This window comes from Cygnus olor, chromosome 1 (genome assembly GCF_009769625.2).
Source record: "Cygnus olor isolate bCygOlo1 chromosome 1, bCygOlo1.pri.v2, whole genome shotgun sequence".
In the NCBI taxonomy this organism is placed as follows: domain Eukaryota; kingdom Metazoa; phylum Chordata; class Aves; order Anseriformes; family Anatidae; genus Cygnus; species Cygnus olor.
The window spans coordinates 190,229,605-190,253,952 of record NC_049169.1 but is presented as its reverse complement, the minus strand read 5'-3'; the positions used below and the strand labels follow the sequence as shown (position 1 = coordinate 190,253,952).

The window sequence follows — 24,348 nt, the reverse complement described above, 5'->3', positions numbered from 1 at the left end:
TTTGAATTTGAGAGTGGTTTTTTTTTTTGTGTGTGTTTCTGCAGAGAAATTCAGAAGTTTGCTTTTAAGCAGAAGTTGAAATCGGTGACAGGAAGGTCACGGCCTTTATCTGGTAACTTTGGGGCTTGTTTTAGAGAAACAGGTGGCCTTTTACAGCAGGATTCCTTAAACCACTGGTACCTGAATTTTGGAGGATGATCATGGAGGATGTGGCTGTAAGCGGGCAGACTTGGTGTTCCTCTTGCTGCTGCTGTAGGTATGTTGTCTGGGGAAGGTCAAAGGTGAGCTGTGTAAGGCTGCAGGATGGAGAGGAGAATGATGGTGGACCGTTGTGGCTTCCTGGGGCTGCTCCATCTTCTTCCAAGAAGAGGACAGGCCTTGAATGATGAATTCAAGAGGTGGTCTTGGTGATACCTGGATATCCCAGCACACTGCAGAGCTGCTGAGGCAGATCTGGATTGTCACACTTGCACAGCAGCCTCGAATTCTGGAAATACCTGGTTTTGTCTTCAAAAATGGAAAATACAAAGCTGTCTTGGAATGTCACTTTTTATAGCACGATGGATCCAAACTTCCTTGATGGCACACTCCATTGTTAACAATTTTTTTTGAACATTTATCCCTCCCCCCCATCTAAGTTACACACACCTACTACTTTACTAATGTATTACGTGTATTATAAAACTACACAAATAAGTTTTTCATCTTTTTTTTTTTTTAATGTTACCTCTAATAATGCAAAAAATACCTTCTTTTTATACCTACATGGTTTGTCTTGCACATCCTGCTTTGGAGACCAGTGTCAGAAGACTTCAATGTCTGCAGAGACCTGGCCAGAAGAAATCCAATATTGTCAGGCAGAGGTTGTCTAAGTAACGTGCAAAACTATTTCATAGTGAAAATATATTTGTTATGAAAATACATACTCTGACCAAGAGGACAAAGTCCAGGTTTGGCTTCATAAGTTTTGGGAAAGTGAATACTTTCCTTTCCCTTAGTTATCCAAATCTAATCAATAGATATAATCTTGGGCTTTATTTTGGCTTGAACTGGGTAAATCTTGCTGCTTAGTCCTTGGTAAGATGATTTTTAGCAAGTAATTGGGGCTTGTATTGAGTGTTGATTTCTCAAGCTGCTGTAATCCCTGGGTGTCAGGACAAAGCCAGGTGATGGTGAAGTATGGTCCAAGGGTGTCCTGAAACTTTAAAACTCCCCAGTGAAGCTGGAGGCTGGCGGTGGGCGTCCAGCAGCTGTGCGGAGGGGAAGGGGTGGCTCGGGGCTTCTCGGCTCTCCTGCAGAACTGTCGGGGTGAAGCAGCTGGCGCTACCTCGCACCCTGAGGAACGGAAGGAAGAGGTGACCCGGCCGTCTCCCGAAAAGTCAGGGCCGTGATGGAAAGCGAACCCGAGGCTTTCCAGCGCTTGCCTGTTTCCTTCTGTCACTGCAGGGGGAGATGTTGAGACACGAAGGCACCTCGCTTCTGCGGCTGCCCTGGGCGGACTTCCTCTGCTGGCTGGCCCCGAGCAGTCCAGGGGCCGCAGGGCAGGCGCTGCTTGTGTCCGCTTGGTGCTGAGAGAAAGGCAAGGGCAGGAGCAGGAGAAGCTGTGTGCATGGATGTCGTGCTCCCCACCCTTTTTTTTTTTTTTTTTTTTAATTAAGAATATAAATGCTGCTGGGGTAAGCAGTGTGTGATTAGGGCATTGAACAGCCTCCTACCAAAGGCAGAGAAGGGCCTTCAGTTACAGGAATACTGGTATTTCCTCCTCCTTGTGTACTGGCTTGGGCTTTTAATGTCCTTACGGATAATTGGCAGAAATTAAATGTAGCCAATATACAGGCGTCTGTGACTTGGAGTTACTCTGAGAGGCAGCTGGGACAGGAGGCATTGCCCAGCGAGGCTCCCAGCCCGCAGCAGGTCTGTGCACACCTCAGGGGAAAATGGGAACAACCCCTCAGTTTTACGTTTGGCAGCCTAAGAAGCAAAATCACAAGGAAATGAACACGCAGATCTGCCTTCAGTAGCAAACCCCTCAGCTTGAATGCTTAGGTTTGGAGTTCACCTTCGCATGACTTCCACGCAGCTATGAGCCTCAGCTGACCTCTTCCCTGAGTGCCTCTGGCCAAACATTTGTCAGGGTTGAGATTTGTCTTTCAAAAGCTCACACAGATGTCGTGCAGAAGTGAAGGGAGTTCAACTCCTGTACCTTTCTTTTAAAAAACACCTGAGAAATCAGTGTGGTGCATGGGTCCCTAAATTAAAAATCTGCTACGCAATCAAGTCCAACAGCAGCTGTTTCGAAGCCAGACATTGGGATGCAATCATCCAGATGTTGAAAGAGGTGGAAGGGTGAGTGAAAGTTGTCACCTGCTGATTGCACCAGTAAGCAGCTCCTGCGTCTCCTTCAAAACTCCTGGAAATGCTGAGGAGGGAAGTCAGTCGCTGAAAAGAACAAATTATGTACAAGGCAGCAGTTTGGAGAAATTAAAACACGGTCTCAAAGCTCAACAACAGTGAGCAATGCCATATGCTCAGGAAGCGGCATGCTGTAGCAAACACAACACACGGAGCTGTCAGTTAGCAGGACTTGCTTTGTATGCTGAGATTCCATGAGGAGTTTTTGTCCCTCAGCAAGGCTGCTGCGTGAAGTGGGGTTTTTCTTTGTCTCTGTCAATGCTCACAGCACTAACAGACAGCTTCTCATTTCACAGCCGGGCTTTCACCGGCACCCAACCTCTCATTTTACTTTTCTGGCAGCACAAGTGGAAGAACCCATCCTGTGTCAGGGTGCAGCAGGATGAAAGGGCTCCAGCTAGAAAACCCAGGAAACTGTTCCCTTAATTTGTCCTTTTTGCATTCAGCTAACTCAGCTGCTCCGCTCCCGCAGATGTGGCTTCATGTTTCTGTACTCCTTTGGCACACCTCTCCTGCTACCCCAGGTTTGTTTTTCCTGGAGGACTTTGTTCTGCTTCCCCAAGCAAACTTGGTTCTTAGAACCGCTTTTTCCCTCTCATTTCATCCATCTAAACCAATGCTTTTTAAAAACTTAATAAGAAAGAAGGTGTGTCGCAACAAATGCATTTTTATTTAAACACCAAAACCCTCACCATTACCTTGTTACAACTTGTGTAACAACTGCTGATGCTGTTGCTTGTCGGGTTTTCATTTAACATAATGGGAAAAAAGTCAAATCCCTCTCTGGTACTCCTCTCAGCCCTTAGACTAATGGCTCTGTTTCCACAGCCCCCCTCTCATTTCACCGCCCCTCTGTTATGGGGTCCCGCTCCCACCCCAGGGGTGGTGTGTGTCTCTGTGATGACCTTGACCCTCATAAAAGTTTTTATGTAGAGGTTTCGGGAGAGGCTGGCTGCATTTCTGCTGATGGAGCTGGCGTCTGGGTTAAGTCTCTCCTTATTTAAGAGGTGAGGACAAACCACAGTTGCCTCGTCAGTAAATTCTGTTGCAACAGAGATGTTCCTGGCTCCATCACCAAGCTCTCCTGACAGGAGCAATTCAGAAGGCTTAAGTTTTGCTTTACAGCTCTGGTCAAAAGCAGGCTCAGCTGTGACATGGCAGGAAAAAAAAAAAGTATTATCTGCAAGTGGGCTCAGGAGGAGGAGTGATGGGTGCTGGAGTGAAGAAGAGGAGCTGCTTCAGCTGCCCTTGAACTTCTCATGGAGCTGTGGCCACAAAAAACCTTACCAAAACAGCTGTACAGACAGCCAAGCCAGCTCGATGCCTATATGCAAGGATGTGGTTTCACGAGCTGCTTAAACTGCTGGTGAAAAAGGACACCTGTGCTCACCCTCCACCTGGCCCTTTCCCTTCTGCCCCAGCACCAGTCAGTGCCTTTGCAGGTGAGCAGTGATTTGGGTCAGCGCAGAGCCCAGGAGTAATGTAACCTTGCAAAATAGCAATTAGTTCTGGCAGCTGGGTGAGCAGGAAAGCCTTCCCAGGCAGCCACAGCAGCAACTGCAGTGATGCAACCAAGGGCATGGGAGCCTGCAACTGGGGGAGAGGAAAGGCAGGACTGTGCAGCAAGGCCTTATATTGGTTTCCAACAACTGCATAAGCAATCAGTAGGGAGCAGAACTGCAGGGCTTTAACCAAGAACGCATCATGAAGGCATTTGAACACTTTCCTGCCGCGGACTCTGCAATGCAACCATCCTTTGCTTGATCTTTTCCTAGGAGAAATGCCCATGTAGCAGAGCATGTTCTTCCATGGACCGTTTTCCCATATTTGTGCCATCTTTTTAAAACCTTTCAACTTGAATTAGACAAGACAAGGCCAAAGCAGTGCATGGACCCGGTCAGCTCCTAGCTATTTTGTCAGCTGCCCCTTGTAAAAGTGGGTATTACCGTAGGAATAGCAAGAAGTTTTACCTTCCGGTTGATTGAAAATTAGCCGGTATCAATTGATATATTTTTAGTAGAAAGTTGTATTTCTGTGGAACAGCATGCATGCGATTCCATAGTGCAGCCACTGGATGCTGTCACTGCTCCTTATAAATGCCACAATCTCTGTATTACTCTCCCATGGAGAAACAAGGCATGGGACTGTGAACAGTACTCCCAAAATCCAGGGCAGCTCCAATATCTGCTACAGATGTTGATGGGACACACGCAACCACCATGAGTACTGGAACATCTGAGTAATGACAACTGGCTTTCTAAAACAGAGAACAAAATAAATTTCACATCTTAAGGAAAATCTAGAGCATCTATGATGCTTTAAATAACCAAAGATGCCTGGGCTCCAGTTATTGCTCCAGTGATTTATAAAAACACCAATAAAAGCACAGCAGGAGGCACTAAAAGCCATGCTTGTCATTTGTCCACTTGACAGCCATCTGGGAAGCTTCGTGTCCTTGTGAGATCTATGTTTGTATTTAACCTCAGGCAAAATATTTCAAAGAAAAGAAAGCATTTACCACTTTTAGGGGCTTCCGAGGCAGAACAATTTGAGACACTCCTTAGACAACGAATAGAATTATAGAGTAAATGCTCTGTTAGCTGACACATTTTATATCCCAAAACAAATGCAAAAAGATTAAGAACTGTAGCAAATGAAGGCAAACCAAAGGCCATGTTTTTTTGGTTGCTTCCCAGATGTCCCAACTATTGAAGTGCAATTTCGTGCTGTGCTCAATCTGTTCTGACTGCAGGCTAATGCTAGAAGACGGGATCCCGTTCTCACCCTTCCCTCGCATCTGATCTAGCAACCAGGCAGAAGTTGAGTCTGAGATTACTAATTTCCATAATGAAGACAAACTAGAAAATAAAATTAATTAGCTTTCAGTGGCTCAGCAGGTGAAAACAATCCCTCGTAAAACCACACAACCTCTAAATTCTGTGCAAGAGAAGTGGAAAAATGTCTGCTAGGGGAAGCAGCCCCCAGGTAGGATTAGGAATAGCACAGAACATGCTCTGAGTCAACTTCGCCTGTTTTCAGGTGACAACGGTCCCTTACAGATAAAGGCATTTGCTGCTTAATTAGCTGCTGTTTATCCAAACTGCACTTCCTGACAGGCCAGTGCTACTATTACATTCACCCTACAACAAAACAACACACAACTTTTAAGTTCTTTTGTAAGATTCCCACTCTTACCTGCCATTTTATTTCCACACGCAGTGGGACAAGCCTTTCTGCAGCAGCAACACTGGCTTAAGGAGAGTCTTAACCTCCTCCAGCCCACATCCATGGTTGTTCCAGTGTTTGAGTGTGCGGTTTATCACACAACCATGAACTAACTGAGCAGAAACAAAAACTTTCCACTACCACCTTCCCCAGCTGATTTTGAACAGGGATCGGTTTCCTACGCTGCTTGTTTCAACTTGTGCCTCCCCCATCCCCAATACCCAAGCTACTGCTTAGGTCTTACTGAATGAAAGCCACGCATGACAAACTAAAACTAGTTTTTGCTGCTCTGATTATATCCACCTCAGAGCGATATTTCTCCTTACATGAGGCTGTTAGTACAAACAGTAACTCTATTTGTGTTAAGAATAATTTTGTAGGCAAAAAAAAAACAAACACAACAAAACGAACTTGTAAAACTTCATTTGTAGATCCCAAATCATTATCTCATGCCAGCATCCTGTCATAATAGCTTAAGGGCAACAAAGATAATGAAGGGCCTAGAGGGGAAGACATATGAGGAACAGCTGAGGTCCGTTGGTTTGTTCAGCCCAGAGCAGAGCAGGCTGAGGGGAGGCCTCATGGCGGCCTGCAGCTCCCTCACAAGGGGAGCGGAGGGGCAGGCGCTGAGCTCTGCTCTCTGGGGACAGTGACAGGACCCGAGGGAACGGCATGGAGCTGGGACAGGGGAGGGTCAGGCTGGGTGTTAGGGAAAGGTTCTGCACCCAGAGGGTGGTCAGGCACTGGGACAGGCTCCCCAGGGAAGTGATCAAAGCACCGGGCCTGCTGGAGTTCAAGAAGTGCTTGGACAACACTCTCAGACATAGGGTCTGATTTTTGGGTGGTCCTGTGTGGACGATGTTTGTAGATGTCTTCCATCTTGGGATATTTTAATGAGAAGACCACAAGATTTTAAGATTTCAGTGTCATCCTGAAGAGAATTTCTATCTCAACATGTTAACAGAATTATGCTGTTTTCACATTTAGGGAAGGGACAGTTATAAGCCTTATTAGAAGTTTTACTAGTTGAAAGGAAAAAGAAATCCATCAAGGTCCTGGGTAGTCAAGCTCTTCGCTCCATTTGATGTTAAACGCAGTCTTTCAGGGTATCTGGATTGCTTCAGGGCAAAAAAGTATCATTCATCAAATAGCCATTAAGTGCAGGGTGAATGGAGGCTATGAAACCCACCCAGCTTAATGCTGGTGAATCTATCTGGCAGAAGGATTCTTGCTCTGGAACAGAATATTTTGTACCTTTTTAGGACCATGAAATTCCACGACTAGCATCCAGCCCGTTAAGTGGTTTTAGTCTGTGAAGACGCTGGAAGGAGATCTGGTCTTCATTCCCTGAAAGACTTGGGTAGAATGAATAAAAGTTTTTATAAGCAGCAGATGATTAGTTTTCCAAGCAGACAGAAAGCAGCTGAGACAGAAGATTTATTCAGAATTCAAAGTATTGGTCAACTTCAAAGAGTGACATAAAATATATACTTTTAAACAGAAGCTAGGAAAGAAAAAACTGTGCTCAGGCCAGAATTGGTAGAAAATCAGCTTCTCCGGCTAATTTGATGCACGCTCATCCCAGGAAGAGGCTGGGATAACATGAAAAATTCTCCTACATTTACTAGGTTTTAGCCAGGACAAGTCCCTCTAGCAACCAAGAAAATACTTTCAGGCATCTCCAGACGTGTGCACATCCTGAGAATTTCAAAGAATGTCCAGCTGTGTTCAGAAAATTCAGGAAAGCACACTAAAATAACAGTATTTTAGCTGCCAAGAGGAAGACTATATAAAGCTGGTAAATGCAGTACTCAAGTCACTCAGAGGATTAGCTGACACCGGTAACAGCAAACTGGCTCCAAGCAGGAATACATAGTTAGGATTTCTTTTGAACAAGACTAAAATCTCTGGTGGAAAAAACAAACAAACCAAAAAAACGTGCATCTCAACTGCTGTGACTACCAGATACCCAAAAGGTACCAAACAGCTCTGAGAAGTTAAACTTGGTCAGCTATGCAGGGATATGTTCGCACGATTGGAAATGACAGCACCACTTACAGAACACACATGGCTGTGGTGCATGGGAGAGGAAAGCAATCATTCACATGCCTGCCAACAAATCTTTCAAGCAGTTAAAGACAGAGCAGATCTCTAACGAGTAGCAATTGCACAACATATTTTCAAGTTATTCGTATTCAAGACAGTCACCTTTTATGGCTATAACTATCAGACTGCCAAAAGGAAAACAGATGCCTAGTACTTAATATGATGTCTATGTAAGAAAGCTATAATTGAAAGAGAAGCGCTAGAAACGCCTGTCCATCAGACAGCCTGATGAAGGAATATCTGTCTGAATGCTTTAAAACAGTAAAGCAGGAGTTGCTCTTCATATAAATAGCAATTCCGTTGAAGATGCCAATTACTGTCAGAGTACTACACTTCAAACTCAGCCTCAAAGAGAGATGCAGTGTCACTAGAACATCGAGAGATGCCTACTTTCTGGGCAGCGTACTGGACTTTCCCTTTATTGCAACTTAATTACATTTCTCTACAGCCTACTGCAAATGTATATACACATATATCCACAGCAAACACAAGAATCACATGGAACAACTGAGGTATTACATAATGTGAGACCTTAGTCCTCTTTGAAGCAATATTAAAAAATATAAACAAAATCTATTTTGTCACTAATTATAATAAAACATTATGCATAAAGTCATTAGTTCGAATTAATCCACATCAAGTTTTCTCCAGGAAAACAAAACACTTCTTTTGTTGATCTTTTCTGCAGGTATTTCTTTTTGCTTTTTGAGCTTTCTGTGATTCAGTGGTAAGATCCATGAAGGTGAAATACGGTCTTCAGCTTGATTTCAAACGTTTGGCTTGAAAAAACCAGGATAGGCTCTGCAAATATATCCAGAAGAGTTCATGAACCTATTATTACCTCAATCATATTCTGAATTAGCAGAAGACACAAACCTTGAAAACTTGCCTGACAAAAAAAAGGTCAACTACAAGGAGACCTTTTACTCTATCAGATTAATCAAACGGATTCCAACTCCAAGTATAGTAAGATACCTACTTCTCTTCATCTCACTCTGAGTTGTTGTGATTATTATTTTACTTCATATAATTTCCTTGTACCTCTTGCCCAAATAATCCGTAGTGACCCCAAGTTTAACAGATAAGCAACAAGTATAACAGATGAGGAATATCTACACTTGATCAAGTTGCCAAAACTTCTTTCTATTTAGATCAATTTTTAAAATGTATTATTCCATCGTTCAAAGATTAGTTAATGCTTATTGTAGACTAATTTCATCTCACATATTGTTCATCAGGTGGCTTTGCATTTCAAAGAAATTGGTATTTGCCTGTCCTGGTTTTGGCTGGGATAGGGCTAATTTTCTTCCTAGTAGCTGGTGCGGTGCTGTGTTTTGAATTTAGTATGAGAGTAATGCTGATAACACACCACTGTTCCAGTCGTTGCAGAGCAGCGCTCACACAGAGCCAAGGACTGTTCTGCTCCTGGTGCTGCCCTGCCAGCGAGGCACCTCGGGGTGCACAGGGAGCTGGGAGGGGACACAGCCAGGAGCTGGCCCAGACTGGCCAAAGGAATGCCCCATGCCGTGGGGTGTCATGCTGAATCACAGAATCATTAAGGCTGGAAAAGACCTCCAAGATCACCTGGTCCAACCATCCCCCTACCACCAATGTCACCCACTAAACCACGTCCCTAAGCACCACGTCCAACCTTTCCTTGAACACCCCCAGGCACTGTGACTCCACAATCTCCCTGGGCAAGCCGTTCCAAACTGGGGGGGCTGGCTGGGAGGGGGAGCTGCCACTGCTTGGGGACTGGCGGGGCATTGATCGGCTGGTGGCAAGCAATTGCATTGTGCATCTTTTTTTTCCTTTTTCACCCCCCCTCTCCTTATTAAACTGTCTTCATCTCAGCCCCTGAGTTCTCACACTCCCCAGTTCTCTCCCCCATCCCATTGGCACTGGGGGGAGGGGTGAGCAAACAGCTGTGTGGTGCTGAGGTGCCTGCTGCCTTATGCCAAAAGGACCACCATAATTGGTTATGTCACTTTATATAATTTTCTCCATTCTTTAGCTTTATTGCCTAAATTTACTCAGAAGAAAGCATAAAACACTCACGGAGGCTTTGATTACCAAAAAGCAAAATATACCTACAACTAAAACCAGTAAAAACTAACTTCATTTGTTTTCCTTCAATTTTTAAAGCTTCTGATGATTCAAACACACAATTAATTATAGTATTTGTTCTTTATACAACAGGCAGACATATCACGCCAAAGACTAGATATTTAGTCACATAAACAAGAGCTGTTTTGGTAGCTGAAGAGCAAAAGCAACTGCATGAATCTCTGAATGCGTTAAAGCATCTTCCTATCTCCTCCAAATTCAATTACATAATCAAATTTGTAAAATTTGATCATACCTGTTCTCTTTGTTGCAGTAATCAGTGAAATCACTTTCAAATCTTGTAGTGCCTCCTGCCTTAGTCTCCATTTTCTTGGCTTTAGAAGAGTCTACTACTTTATGATTATACTTTGACAGAATCTACAGCAAACATTAAAAGGGAATTAAAATAATTATTTAAGAACTCAAAACAGGATTACAGTCTAGACATTTTCAATAAGCAGCAGAGAATCCTTTCTTTCTGAGGAACAAGATTTGATAGAATTCAACTCTTTTAATACTACTGTTTTGATATTAAAGCTATTCAGAAAAATATATATTAGCTGACCTGTAGAACATCATCTGGTATCCTTGTTATTTCTGGAGGTGGAGGAGTACTGAGTAAATGGTCGTACTGTTTTATTTTAGGAGGAGAAGGGTCTCCCAAACGTTTAAGATACTCATCGGAGCTCACAGTAGGAGGAACGCTATCTTCTATGGTTTGTTTTATTTTTGCATCATTTTCTGTCAGTGACTCACTCTTTTCCCCCAGCTTTACCTGTTGCAAGAGAAGTATTAGATGCCTTCAGTTAACTTATTTATCTTAGGTGGAGTATTAATAAATGTTCTTACAAAATTACCATTAGAAAGATCTTCTACAATGACATACGGAAAAGTAGCATAGGAAAAGAATCCCAAATTGGCATTTGAAAAACAATTTATGGTAAATGTGTATCGAAGGATGTAATTGCTATTTACTACCATAGCTTCTACCTTTAGCCATCTTGTTTCAAAATCTGGAAGTGGTGGCGTTCCTGTATGATTAGGAAGAAGCAGTTTGTTTATCTCTTGTGACTTGGATAACACTGTACTATCTGTTCTGGAAGGGATTTTCAAACCAGGCGTACAGAACACGGGTACCATAGGAGAAGCCATACAGTCCGCTGCTGAAATTAGGAAAAAATAAATAAATGAATTGATAAATATACATACATATTGCCAGTTGCAGTGCCTCAGTTTAGTTTCCCAAATCTATTCGCTTTATATGGATTTATTTGCATACTCCAGAACACCTGTATCATTTCAGTTGACAACACTTCTAGTATGAAGAAACATCCAAGCTGCAGAGCTCTAATGGCAGCAAATGCAAACATACAAAAAAAAAGTCCAGTCCTGCTACTGAATGTAACTGAAAAAGCCCAACTTAAATCACTATCGCTTTAGTTTTTCATATACTCAGTAGTCCGTATATTTGTTCCAAGACCTTCATACATTTTCAAGAGAGTATATTACATTTCCTCTCAAAGAAAATTTTAGTGCTACTCTTGAAAGGTCAAAATAACTGTTTGGTTAGCCTCTTTTAAAGCACTTTCTTTCCTATTCTTTTAATTTCCTGGCTTGAAACAGATGCAATATTATTGGAAAAAGGCTAAATTGGCATAATAGTATTTTTATTGCTAATAAAGATAAATTACAATTTTGAAATGATGGATGCCTCTGAATAATTCTAGATGGATAACAGTAGAAGAATGAGCAATGATTTATACTGAAGTGAACAGATTCCCCATAGAAGCCACCAACTTTACATTTTCTGGACATTAATATGCAAATAATGACTGGGCCTGAATTAACTATATTTAAGAAGAATCATAGTTTAAAAAATGACTGTGTGTTAACATATGCATTATGAGAAAAACGCATATGTACATTTACTATAATTTTTTTTAACTTACCATTCTTGTCTGTTGTTTCTGCTTTTGGCCCAGGTGTAACCATGATTTCCTTGGACGTCGTTTTTGCTACATTCACTTCATGATCATCTTTTTTAAGTAAGCTGAAAACCAAAAACCTCAGTTAACTCTCAATATGAGGAAATCACCATGAAAGGAATACTGTCAACCCAGTCAGCCTAGAATTTGTTCATCAACATGAGTCTAAAATTTTTCTCCCGAAATACTTTACTATCTCCGATTCTACGGCTGTAATTTGTAGCATGTGAACGTTCAGTCCAACCACGCTATTAAACATACTGAGACTTTAATCCAAGGTATTAAAAATAATATGTTTTCCCAGATCAGAATCAAATGTGTGAGGTGTAAAGCCTTCTTCATTTTGAATTGCCTGCTGCCTGCAAATTCTAAATAACAGGAGAACATTGTCAATGAAAGCCCATGCAAAAAAAATCTCATAGCAACTAGATTTCACGGGTATTTCAGGTCTGTGCATTTCAAGATGTCTAACATGCTATTTTAAGTTTCTGAGCCACAAATGGGCAAATTAAGAACACAGACACATTTCTGTGCAATCTCTCAGTTGTAGTAACACCAACATGGAACAACCATCATAGAAGAAACAATTTACAGACTAAGCAATTTTGTTGACTATTAAATTGTAGCTTTCTCATAGCAACCATGATACTAAGTTATTTCACCCTGGCTAGTGGTTCCTGACTCTAAACCTACTAATGGTATTCTGAATACTAAATGATTTTTAACTAGTTCTTAAAGTTTGAGTTAGATTATTATGTTAATCACTAACTGACTTCTGAGGGAAAAAACATTCAATATCAATTCCACAAAACTGGAAACAAATTTTGAAAAGTCTTTTTTAACATCCAAGACATTCTAGTGGAAAAACGTGTAGACAGCTAAGAGAAAGTATTTTAAATGTTTAAAATACTTTTTTTATACACACTTCTTTGTAGTATTTAAGTAATCTTTCACTTTTTCTCTGGTATTATCTCTATTATGAGAAACAGATTTGGAGCTCCTCCATAAAAAGCCTATGACTATGAAAACCCATTTGAGGCAGCATATTTTAATTAGATGAACAAGCCTCAAGTTTTGAGTCTTTTTTTCTTATAAAAACAACAACAAAAACTAATTAAGGAAAACAATGTACTTTTTCAAGTCAGTTTTTCTTTGGTAATATTACAGATACTTGAAACCATCTGATTTTTAGTTTTTGTTATACTTGCTCTTCTCTGCTGTAAACACTTTTGTTCAGACACTTTCTACTTTTTTCTTTTCTAGTTACTTTTGGTTTCAGCTTTGTAGTAGGTACATACAGAGTATGTTTTTGCCTGTTTCAGAACTGAAAATCTGAAAAACACTAAACAGAATTGAGATCTATTCAATATTCATATGTTTTAGTAAAGTATGATTTTATACACAGAGAGTTTTTATTTATATATATATATATATATATATATATAAATGAACTTTAGGATGAGTTTTTAAAGTGATTTTCACACAACGCACAGCTGTTAGGCAGATTTCAGCTAGGTGTGAGACCTGGCTGGCACAAGTAAGGGATGTGATAGGGCAGGGCTGTCTCCAAGAAAGTCAGAATTATTACCTGTCTTTATTTCTGGAAATCACATGTATAAAGCCACTTCCATTTGAACTAGTGTTTGTTCCCAGAGTATCAGACAAGTTTAAAAAGATTATACCCATTATCCAGAAAAACTATCTTCAGTTTCTTTTGGCTTAATGTTCTACCCATTTAACATGCTGAACCTGCTCACTAAGGGATGAGACAAATGCCTTTTGAAGATAAGAAGCAGTTAGACTGTTTCAGTCTTTCTAATCAAATTGCATGCTAACACTAACAACATTGCAAAATAAACAAATACACTGGCTAAACACATTTTAATTCTAATGATTTAGAGATTCTGAGTCCATGTGCAGCTTTAACTTTAGGCCCAATTATTGCTTGCGTGTCCATCTGTTTTTGGCCATTAAATGTTGACAATGATGCAACAAGCACCAACCATCCTGTATCTAATTCTCTACAGAGTTTTGATATTTATCATTAGGGGTATGGAAGACTGACAGTGTTTATACACGATACCACCAGCAACAACAAAAAAATCACATCTCCAGTGGGCCCTGTAATCATTTCACTCTAAGACACAGACAGGGACTGTACATTTGTAGATGTATCCATTTAGAAATTGTGGCCATAATTAAAGCTGAAGATCACATTTAAAAAAACTTCTCATTAAACAGAAAAATTAGTAAAGAAGAATTCTGAAGTTAAAGAAAACAAAAGATCTTAAGTTGTGTAATAAGTTGAAGCTATTTACAAAATATTATTTGAGGAACTAAGATAGTACAGTGTGTTTCTACAGTGAGGCATTTAACCAAATGCTTCAGAAACTTCTTCCAGTGCTATATTCCTAAAGATTTTTAAAAGTTTAAATTGGTAATGTAACATCTACTTCAGGCAACGCATCCTCAAATACAAATCCTAGGTTAAGCAATGTAAAATATCATAGTTATATATTGTATTTTCCCCTTGTAAACAGATTGTATATGGGAGATTGTTACCGTGGTGCAGTCAAGGGAAGGAGTGTACCTGAGATGTATTTCATATCAGTATATGGCATGCAAAGGGTACATGAAAATACACGTAGAGAGCTGGATATAAACACAGGACTAAACAGCTGGTAGATAATAAACAAATTACCTGTTTGCAGAAGAAACAAAGACGGGCAATAGCAACAAGAAAATAGTACAGCAAGAAAAAACTACAGAAAATTCAATAGAGAAACAATCTGAACTTTAAATAATTTACTTACTTCTTGCTTGTCTCAGTAGTTTTACGAATAAGTGCCATTGTATAATCTTCATTCATACACATGGTATGTTCACTAATGCCAAAGTGTTCAAGTTTTGGTGTTAAGCACTCATAGTCATCCATTTTGAGCATACATTTTGGTGTTTTGGGCAAAATACAGGGGGTATGTGTTTTTAGTGGAGTCTTGGCTTTTGAATTTTCTTGTTGTGAATTTGCTGCTTGCTGTCTATTTACTGCACTCCAAGGCCTAGAGAAAGCATATTGTGAAAGACCAAAATCTGAAAGTTGGGGGTTACGCATTGGGTCTCTGGGCACCAGTGGGTTCTCAGTACAAGTAGGAAGATGATGTACATCATCTGCTTTTTCTTCATCAGATTTATTCTGGGCAGACAACTTTGAATCACTGTTAACTTCCTCTTCCTGCTCCTCTGTTGGAGAAAAAAACAAACAAAAAACTTTAAAATAATTTTATTTTATTATGTCAGAAGTTTCTCTTTTAAGAATTTATGAAGTTAGGAATCCTCACCCCTCCCCCAACAGTCTTAAAAAAAAAAATCATTATTCTAAAAAAATAGATTCCTTCTTTCATTTTAAAATGCTGAAAGTTGAAGCTAAAACAGGTATCATGTCAGGCTAAGCTATATTTATAACACAGGTCACACACTTATTGAATTATCTACTGTTAAATATTATTTCTGGGAGTAAATGATACTGAAAGCTTCTTACACAAACATATTTTTAACAAAATTTATCTCTGCATGGAACAGACACTAAGTATTAATCTTGAATACATTAATTTGGTTTTGCTTCATGCTATTTATATTGTTTTTTGTTATTTATTGCAAGAGTAGACATTCATTAAAAATGTACAACAAATGGTAATGAAAAAAGATTTTGTACAGAACTGAAAAAGTTTTTGGGGAAAAAAACAAAAGTTGCATGCAGTACTAGCGTGCTCATTATTCAGAAAAATTGCATGGAGGAAAGGTTACAAAGCAGTAACTAAAAACTCACAAAAGATTATTTTTTAGATAACAAGAATAGTCCACTGCAGAAATAAACACAGGAGTAACTTGTACATTTCTGTAGCTATATAAACTGAAACACCCCGAAGCATTTATGAATTTCTGCATGACATAAGAAGCAGGGGAAAATATTTAAAATAATATGGCAGAGGTATTACCTTTGCATGTGTACTGGGGTTACATGTGCAAATACACTTAGTTAAAAGATGCATCTTAAAAGAAATTAACCTTGTAGCTGTATCTGAAGCCCTCATTAAAGGTGTATAGAGAAAGGGAAGTAAGGCACTATAAAATTAGAGCCTTCTGCGGTAGCTTTGTAAAACACTCAGTGATTTAGCTCTGGGTGAACATGGTCCACGACCACAATGGTGTTTTGTGTAATTACTGGATAACACTCAGGAGAAGGTTCAGGTGCGCCCTGCCAAAGGCATCTGGAAGACCAATTGGGCCCTTGATACAGAAAGGAATGTGTGTGGTACACACCATGGTATTATTTTAAACTCATTTCGTTTTGCTCAGCTGGATTTTTCACATAGGTGTGCATGCAGTTTCTGACTGGATTAAGCATCTTCAACTCAGTGATCAAGCTACTACCACTTCATAGACTATTATGTGTCACCTAAACTCTGTGCGTGCTTGTCTTGTCCCACTTGTGCTACGCAGTGCATTAATTTAAGATTTTCTGTATGGTGATTTAAGCTAATGAAGTAACCACGTATGAATATGAACTAATGTAGATGTAGCTACAATAGTTTCTCGTGCATGAGAAGCTGAAGCAGCATAGCTCTCTAGGTTATGAGAGTACATTTGCTAACATGTTTTCTCAGGATAGCTATTAACGAAGAGAAACACGCACAAACTTAAAAGCATGTCAGGAGATCGGACTGTAAGCTTTTGGTGCTTAATTTATTCTGTGGGCACCAATCACAACAGAACCTTTTACCTTCAGGTTATTATAAATCAAATAACAGATATACTTGACTTCTTAATTAACAAAAACATACCCATAGCAAAAGAGAAACCTTTTTAGAAAGTTCATTTATGTTCACACATTCTATTGCAAAAAATATTACCTGTAGAAACTTTGACACGTGGTTTGTAGCCATATTTCTGGAACAGCTCTCTTATTTTTCCCAGATCCGCTGCATTTCTTTGCATCAATATTTCACTTGCCTTTATAAAATCATTAATTTCTTGCCTTTCAGAACAACTCTTACCAAGACTGGCATTAACATCTTCCTTTGGTGGAGGAGGAAAGGAGAAATGTAACAATACTGTTTTTTCAAATCACCACCTGGTAGTTGTTCACACATTAAGCATTTTGGGAAGAATTAGTGAACTTCAATTCAGATGAGGATAAGCAGCACATTTAGGTCTTCTTTATACCCAAAAACTAGGTTACAAAACATCAGGAATATACAGGGCATTAAGTGTAAAAAAAAATGTACAAATATTAAATTAAGGCGACAGTTCACGGTATAACTACTTCCCGGTAACCCATCAAACAAAAATGTGTTTTTACTCCATTAAAAATAGGAGTAAAATTACATAACAATTGGTTTTGGACTTTAACTTCCACATACAAAGAATGTAGGGCAAAACAGCTGGTAAACTTCAAGTTTACAGCTTAACTTACCACTCAGTTACTTCATGCCCATTTCTAAAGCCTATTTTTCTACTTCTATTAAAGAAATGAAGAACTTTATCTACAAGTTTAACTGAACGGCTGAAAGCGCAGACTCTCCTGTGAAGACTTCCTTTATTCTAAATGCTAGCCATTGAACAAAGACAGGTATGTCTCTTCCCAAGGGAGCTCCTGCTCCTGCATCCTGCTCCCCTATAGCTATGCCCTGGCATGGCTACAGCTTCCCCGTTCCCATTGTCCCCTGTGGACCCGACTGACAACAGCAAGTGCAAACTTATAAACGCAGCTCTAAGTCACCCAAAATTTTTGGATTCTGCCTTGTATTTCCACAGCCATTATGAGGACTTAGAGGTAAATGAATAAAAATAAGGGTCAGAATTGCTGAATAAGAGTTGCATTGTGGCTTAAGGATTAAATACAGCCATCAGTTTATGGACACTTCCCCCCCAGTTTTTCAAGAAGGAAGCAAGTTAAGACTTTACCTTCAGAGTCCTGATTTCACTGTGCAGGTCCTGTAAGACTCTTATTGGAGATTCTTCTTCATAGTCTTTGATATACACATTCACATAAAAGGGTTTTGAAATGAAAAAAAAAAGGGGTTTAGTATTTTTTAGCATGAGTACATTGTACATTAGAATGTAGACACATCTTAGAGAAAGAATTGAGACAGAAAATTAAGATTAACTAGTTCATACCATGTACCTATAACTGGGTACCTTGCACTGCATGAGACTGAAGTTTGCACAGTGTGTTGAACTACACAGAGAAACTGCCCAGGCTTCTATTTTAGAGTTGCAGCTAATATTGTAAAAAATAACCTACAGCAGACATGCAGTAGGTAGGTCCGTGGAGAGCAAAGCATTATTTAGCTAAATTTTCATCCTTACAGAGCTTGATTTTGAAATAATAATTATAAAATGATCTGGATACCACTGACAAACAGACTTCACAAAAAGCTGAGTTCTGCTGCCTTATTTATATGCAGACAGGTCTTAGTATTATTCACTTATACAGGCAGCAGTCAAAACCTGACATTACTTCTTTCACTGGAAATTAAGATTAATGTGAACAAATAGCATAGAAGAGGACACCTGCTGTGTGACAAGACATAGCAGAGCGATAAATTTAATTAGAGCCTTGAACAGACAGAACAGCCTTGTTCAGACAGAGAACAAGCCCTGAAAATGTGTTTTCCTGTCTTGATCTATTAAAAGGGTAAAAGCAAGAACGTGAGTCCTGCTTTATCATACAGACTCAAATTTATTTATGTATGTTGTGTGATAAAAGCTCATCTGCACACCCTCAAAAGTGCTCAGAGATGATGGTAGGGAAGGGGGGGGGGCAGAGCTGAGCCAATAAGTGATGTTGTTTGTGCCTCTTGGACAGCAGATTTAAGAATGAGAAAAACAAAAACACTGTGCAACAGCAGCTGGGAGAGAGGAGTGAGAAGGGAGTGGTGATCTGGGGAGGAATAAGAATGGGAAAACAGGTGGGCGAGAGGATAAAAAGGGCCTGTCGCTTGTGAATGGTTAAGTGGTTGGTACTCTCATCTAGTTGTGCCCTGTCCCTGGCTGCAAAGTCTATCCTGTGTTCTTATTAAGTTCCTTCCTAATGTCTTTCCTGGGTGAGGGCTCTCTATGCTGTGTGTGTACATGGGCGTGAGTGCAGCAGTTGGGAGTGCCGGAATGTCCATGGTGCAGCTACTGGGGTGAGTGCTTGTGATGAAGCTTGGGCTGGACCAGCCAGTGAGAGGCTGAAGTCAGCAGAGGGGTGAGGGGCTCCCTAGTGGGCAGAAGTGGGTCAGCCATCAGTGCCTGGGCAACACCAGACAGCCCTGTGCGTGATGGCCTGCACCTGTGGCTGGAACAGGGCTGGGACCTGAGGCATGCGGGGCCACCAGCCCACCTCTGGGACCTCAGCTGCACCAGGAAGGAGGCGAGGCCAGACCTGCACTTATGTATTGGGTTTACACAGCAAGGTTTTGGTAGCAGGGGACTGCAGGGGTGGCCTCTGTGAGCAGAGCCCAGAAGCTGCCCCATGCCAGATAAGGGCCAGTTTCAGCTGGCTCAAAAAGGACCCACTACTGGCCAGAGCTAAGCCAATAAGTGATGTTGTTGCACCTCTGGGTGAGCTAACTGAAAAAAGGGAAAGTCTGCTGTGCTACAGCAGCTGGGAGAGAGGGGTGAGAGCTGAGAGAGAAGCAGCCCTGCAGCCCCCAAGGTGAGTGCGGCAGGAGGGCAGGAGGTGCTCCAGGCACGCAGCACAAGTTCCCCTGCGGCCCGTGGAGAGGCCCCTGGTGGAGCAGGCTGTCCCCCTGCAGCCCACGGGTCCCACATGGAGCAGATCTCCACGCTGCAGCCCGTGGAGGAGCCCCCGGTGGAGCAGGTGGATGTGGCCTGGAGGAGGCTGCGGCCCATGGAGAGCCCCCGCAGGAGCAGGCCCCGGGCCGGAGCTGCAGCCCGTGGAGAGGAGCCCACGCAGGAGCAGGGGGTCTGGGGGGAGCTGCCGCCCACCCGTGGGGGACCCGTGCTGGAGCAGTTTGCTCCTGGGGGTGGACCCCGTGGTACGGAGCCGTGTGGGAGCAGTTCTTGAAGAGCTGCAGCCTGTGGGCAGCCCCCGCAGGCTCAGTTCGGGAAGGACGGCGTCCCATGGGAGGGACCCCACGGGGAGCAGGGGCAGAGAGTGACCGTGAGGGAGCGGCGGAGACGAAGCGTCAGGGACTGACCGCAGCCCCCATTCCCCTGCACCACTCGGGGAGGAGGCGCTAGTTTGTTCCAGCTCTCACTGCTCTAAGCCTGCCTCACGGACTCACCCTCATCCTCCCGGCGCAGGGCCCGCTCCAGCTGCTTCGCCTCCCTCTCCAGCGTGAGGGCCAGGGCGCGCAGCTTGCCGAAGAACTCCCTGGACACGGCCGCCGCCCGCTGAGAGGAGCCGGGGGGAGCCATGACCGCCGTTCGTTACAGCCGCTACCGACCGTTGCCTTCAAACTGCCGCCCACGCGCGCCATTGGCGCCGCCAGGTCCCGCCCGGCCGCCGCCAGCTCTCGCGAGCCGCGCCCGGCCCTTCCCCCTCCCGCCGCCATCTTGTCGCTCGTCGCCGGGCCGGGACCGGGGCCGTGCCCGGGGGGGTGAGCGCGGAGCGGGAGCGGGGCTCTCCTCAGCGGTACGGCGGGGAGGCGCCGGGCTCGGGCGGTTTGGGGAGCGCTGTGTAACGACACGACGGGGTTAGGCACGGTCAGGGCTAATGGACGGGTTAATGAGGAGCGTGTGTGTCACGTCTGGGCTTGGCTTGGGCTTTTGTGCCTCTGTCCTACCCGGGGGTTATGTCTGAAGCAGTATTTGGGCTTTGTGTTGCTGCTGGTTGGTCTAACGCAGGGTTTTGTCTTTCTCCACAAGCCTGGTTTTCCCCTAGTTCAAAACCAAGAGTAGATATTGTCGTATTAGTAAGTTTACGGAGAGACCAGGTGATAACAATACTGAGGAACATATGGCATAGTGAACATATTACGTGATAAAAAAAGAGATCCAGAAGATGGACCTGCAAATACGCTATTTTAACAGTGCTGATATCAGTTTGTAGCATTAAGGAATGAAGTAAATCCTTTCTTTAACAGTATTTGGCTGTTTTTTTTGGGAATAATTTACAGAGGACATGCTTTAAAATGTTAAATCTCAAGGATTTAATGTCTTAATAATATATCTGTTCCTTAAGGATAACTGAGTAAACTCTCCAGTTAAATAAAAAACTTCAATTTTCCTTTTCTGGTCTTATGTTTCCAGCATATCTGCCATTGTACTGTCTTGTACAGAGTGGTTGTTTGCTAGTATCAGGGTCTGAACCTTGTAACAGCTAGCTAAAAGGCAGTGTAATAAATATGTGCATGTTTTTCATTTTTCTTGTTAATTTTTTTTTTGTCCCTAAGGTAATGGGTGTTTCATTTTTTTTTAATATATATATTTTAAGGTACCATGTTTTTAACAACAGTATTGCTCCGGAAGAGAATTCCTGGAAAACAATGGATTGGAAAATACAGGCGACCAAGAGTGGTTACCCTCTCAATGAAGCAGGCAATGATCCGAAGGTTGGAAATTGAAGCAGAGAATGAGTACTGGCTGAGTCGACCTTACCTGACACGGGAACAAGAATACAATCATAACAGAGAAGGGAGACGTGCAAAATGGGAAACTCTCAAAAGCACGATGACATCTAAGTTCCCTGAGCATAGATACATGAGCGATCACTTGAACCACTTAAATGTCTCAAAGAAATGGACATCTTGAATAACAGGGTGTACTTGTATTTGGCAGCTGTTGTGCACTGCCCCAAAATATGTTGTTGTATCTGTTATGGTAGCTTTGTAATACAGTGTAATATGGGCAGATAAGTGACACTTTGCTATGGTACACAAAAATCTTACATTAAAAGTAATCCTACAGAACAGTATTTTGTTTTATTATTAATTATATATATATATATTAATATATTATTAAGATGAACCAGAATTACAAAGTTACAGGTATATGAAACTGCAGCTAATAGAAGATAAAATGTTCCATTTTCAAAACTTTCTGGAAAGAATTTGGTTGGCTTGGTGATCTTAGAATCCATTTAGGTTGGAAAAGACCTCTATAATTCCATGATTCAATTGTTGAATTTAAATGCCAGTATTATCATTATGGCAGTGTCCCACTGAGTCTTAATTGCCCTTACTTACAGAACTTAATTCTGATCAAAAAGAAACACTGCTGATTCCTGTTTGAGCAGCAACGCGATTTCTACATATTGTTTCATGTCCTGAAGGAACATCATCAGCCACAAGCTAAGTTTTTTATTTTTCCTGTAAAAACCAAGCAATCTGGAACATGTTTCAGGCGTGAGTGTAATCTTTGGTTGTTGCAGCTAGAGTGTGAAAATTATTTCCATCACTAGTTACAGATACGTTCCCAGGTACGTGGCAGTTCTTGCTGATCTAATACACACATACCATTTTCAGATTGTTTCACATACTTTTATTAAGTCAATGTTGCATTCACTGATGAAGTTGTGTCAAATACATTAATATTTTATCACTTTTGAAAATAGGCCTAAAATAGTACAACTTTGTATTTAAACATGAATTACATTTCAGAGAAGGATGAACAGGTTTAACACTGATGTTCAAAATCTCAAATGCGCTTTCTAATGGCTATAAATGGCTTGAGATAACATATGGAAAAGTATACATATGGGCAAATTGCACAATGCAATTAAAACACGAAGGAACTTCCAGGCAAAGTAATGTGATTTTGTACGTAATACATTTATAAAAGCCCATTTTAAAAAGTTACTTCAAGTATTAAACTATAAATGGCAACATGTTTTTTTTTTTCTGTGCATAGGACTAGTCCTATCTGCAGCATACAAAAAAATATAATAAATGTGTCATTACATGTATCTTACATTTAACCTGAAACCTAAATACAATTCATTACAAGTTTAGGCAGCACAATTAAAAATACCTGTGGAAGTAGAACAGCGAGGACATTGTGATTAGTGCAACTGTTGATAACCCTTGCTGGCAAATACAAAAGGAACTGCAGTGAGAAGCCAGGGGCGTTTAATTCAGGTAAGTTTAAAAAGAGGGTGAGGGGACAGAGGGGCAGGTTGAATGCTTTAACAACAACAGGACTACTGCTTCTTTCTGTGATGTCTTTTATGGTCTTAAACACTTGCAGTTCAGAAGGATTTAAGTTTCTCACAACAAAGCTGACAGCAACAGGTTAAGGGACAGGAGAAATTAGAGAGGAACATGCTAAGCATTTAAGTTGTCAGCTAAATAATGTAAACAGAAGGGAATCCGCATCACATATCACCATTAATGCTTTGGTGCCAGTAATAATGGATACTTCATCCCCAACACATGTGCTTGACTGCTAAGCATGTGCTCTCTATTTCTTGTGGCAGGGCGAGAGGAAGGAAAGGTGGGGATACTCCCAAAAACAATGAAAGCAGTTTTGTAAACATCATCAGACTTAGCAATGTAATGGAAACAAGATTCAAGTAATTGCTGCGAAACAAAACAGCCAAACACCAGTTTAAATCAGCATTAGCACTAACTACAACTTGCAGTTTCATTACATTTTCTGACAGTTATGTAATTAAGAAAAATGCATATAAAAACCGTCTATATATACAAAATAAATTGATAGAAATGAGTGTAGTAAATGTGTTCAGTATTATAACAACTTTATATGCAGCTGCTCTCTTTGGTGCCATTTAGGGAGAGAAGATCCTCTTATGTTGCATACCCAGCTATTTAATTTAATTTGTTTGATGTACTATGAAAAATGTATTCTTCTTGATCTGCATTTACAGTTAAAGTAGCTCCTTGGAACCTCTTTAAATGTATACCTGAATCCCTCAATTATGTATAATTTTAGCCAGCATCCTCAAAGAACATATACCATGAAGCTCAAAGGATTTATGTATTTATTTTTAAATAAATATGATCAGTCAGTGCTCCAGATCTAGGCAGATCTGGTCCATCTGTGTCAGAGTCGATGCTTCTCTTGCTACATCTGCCACAGACATTAATCCTACTACTAATCCTGCTTTTTTTTTTTTCCTCCTCTTGGGGCTCTGGTGAGCTACAACTGGACGGACTTCAAACTACAGCATGAAGTACTTTGAGCGGATACTGAATAGCATTGAACTTAATGAAAACTTCCAAAACCCCCTAAAAGTATTTAGAAAGATAGAGAAGCAACACAAGATCAAACGAGGGAAGAAACTACCTGAAAAATGTAGGCATTTAATAACACTGGAAAACATGCCCAGTTTCTAGATAGCATACCAAAAGTAGCTTGGTACCTGTGCATTCCCCGTTCAAAGGGTAGGTTTGACAAAAATGTTACCATGATTTCTACTCAAATCACTAAAAATAGAAATGTCAGAAGTCCTTCTAAAATAAACCTATGAATATTTGAAGTTCGGAAGTGGAATTTTTCAATCATTTATGGTACATCTAACTTGTCAGTTATTAGAGAAACCGAT

The 24,348-nt window shown here is 41.2% G+C and overlaps 2 protein-coding genes across 6 annotated transcripts; one reads left to right on the top strand and one right to left on the bottom strand.

The window, feature by feature from the left end:
- Positions 1–44: 44 nt before the first annotated feature.
- SKA3 (spindle and kinetochore associated complex subunit 3) lies at positions 45–20,261 on the bottom strand. Of its 2 annotated transcripts, none has more exons than XM_040544003.1 (9): positions 20,129–20,261; positions 17,799–17,863; positions 16,745–16,910; positions 14,648–15,074; positions 11,799–11,899; positions 10,840–11,012; positions 10,415–10,624; positions 10,106–10,227; positions 45–4,669 (listed from the first exon to the last, which is right to left on the bottom strand). In XM_040544003.1, the coding sequence occupies exons 1-9, from the start codon at positions 20,259–20,261 to the stop codon at positions 4,600–4,602; spliced, it is 1,467 nt and encodes a 488-aa protein (XP_040399937.1). In that variant the 3' UTR covers positions 45–4,599. The 2 variants fall into 2 exon arrangements, with proteins under 2 accessions (XP_040399937.1, XP_040399938.1); XM_040544004.1 differs by lacking the exon at positions 45–4,669 and adding an exon at positions 7,060–8,544.
- A 76-nt stretch (positions 20,262–20,337) lies between these two features.
- MRPL57 (mitochondrial ribosomal protein L57) lies at positions 20,338–21,756 on the top strand. 4 transcript variants are annotated; one of them, XM_040544016.1, is made up of 2 exons: positions 20,338–20,443; positions 21,281–21,756. In XM_040544016.1, the coding sequence occupies exon 2, from the start codon at positions 21,285–21,287 to the stop codon at positions 21,594–21,596; it is 312 nt and encodes a 103-aa protein (XP_040399950.1). In that variant the 5' UTR covers positions 20,338–20,443; positions 21,281–21,284; the 3' UTR covers positions 21,597–21,756. The 4 variants fall into 4 exon arrangements, with proteins under 4 accessions (XP_040399950.1, XP_040399948.1, XP_040399947.1 ...); XM_040544014.1 differs by having other exon boundaries at positions 20,361–20,478; positions 21,280–21,756; XM_040544013.1 differs by lacking the exon at positions 20,338–20,443 and adding an exon at positions 20,450–20,539 and having other exon boundaries at positions 21,280–21,756.
- The last annotated feature ends 2,592 nt before the right edge of the window (positions 21,757–24,348 follow it).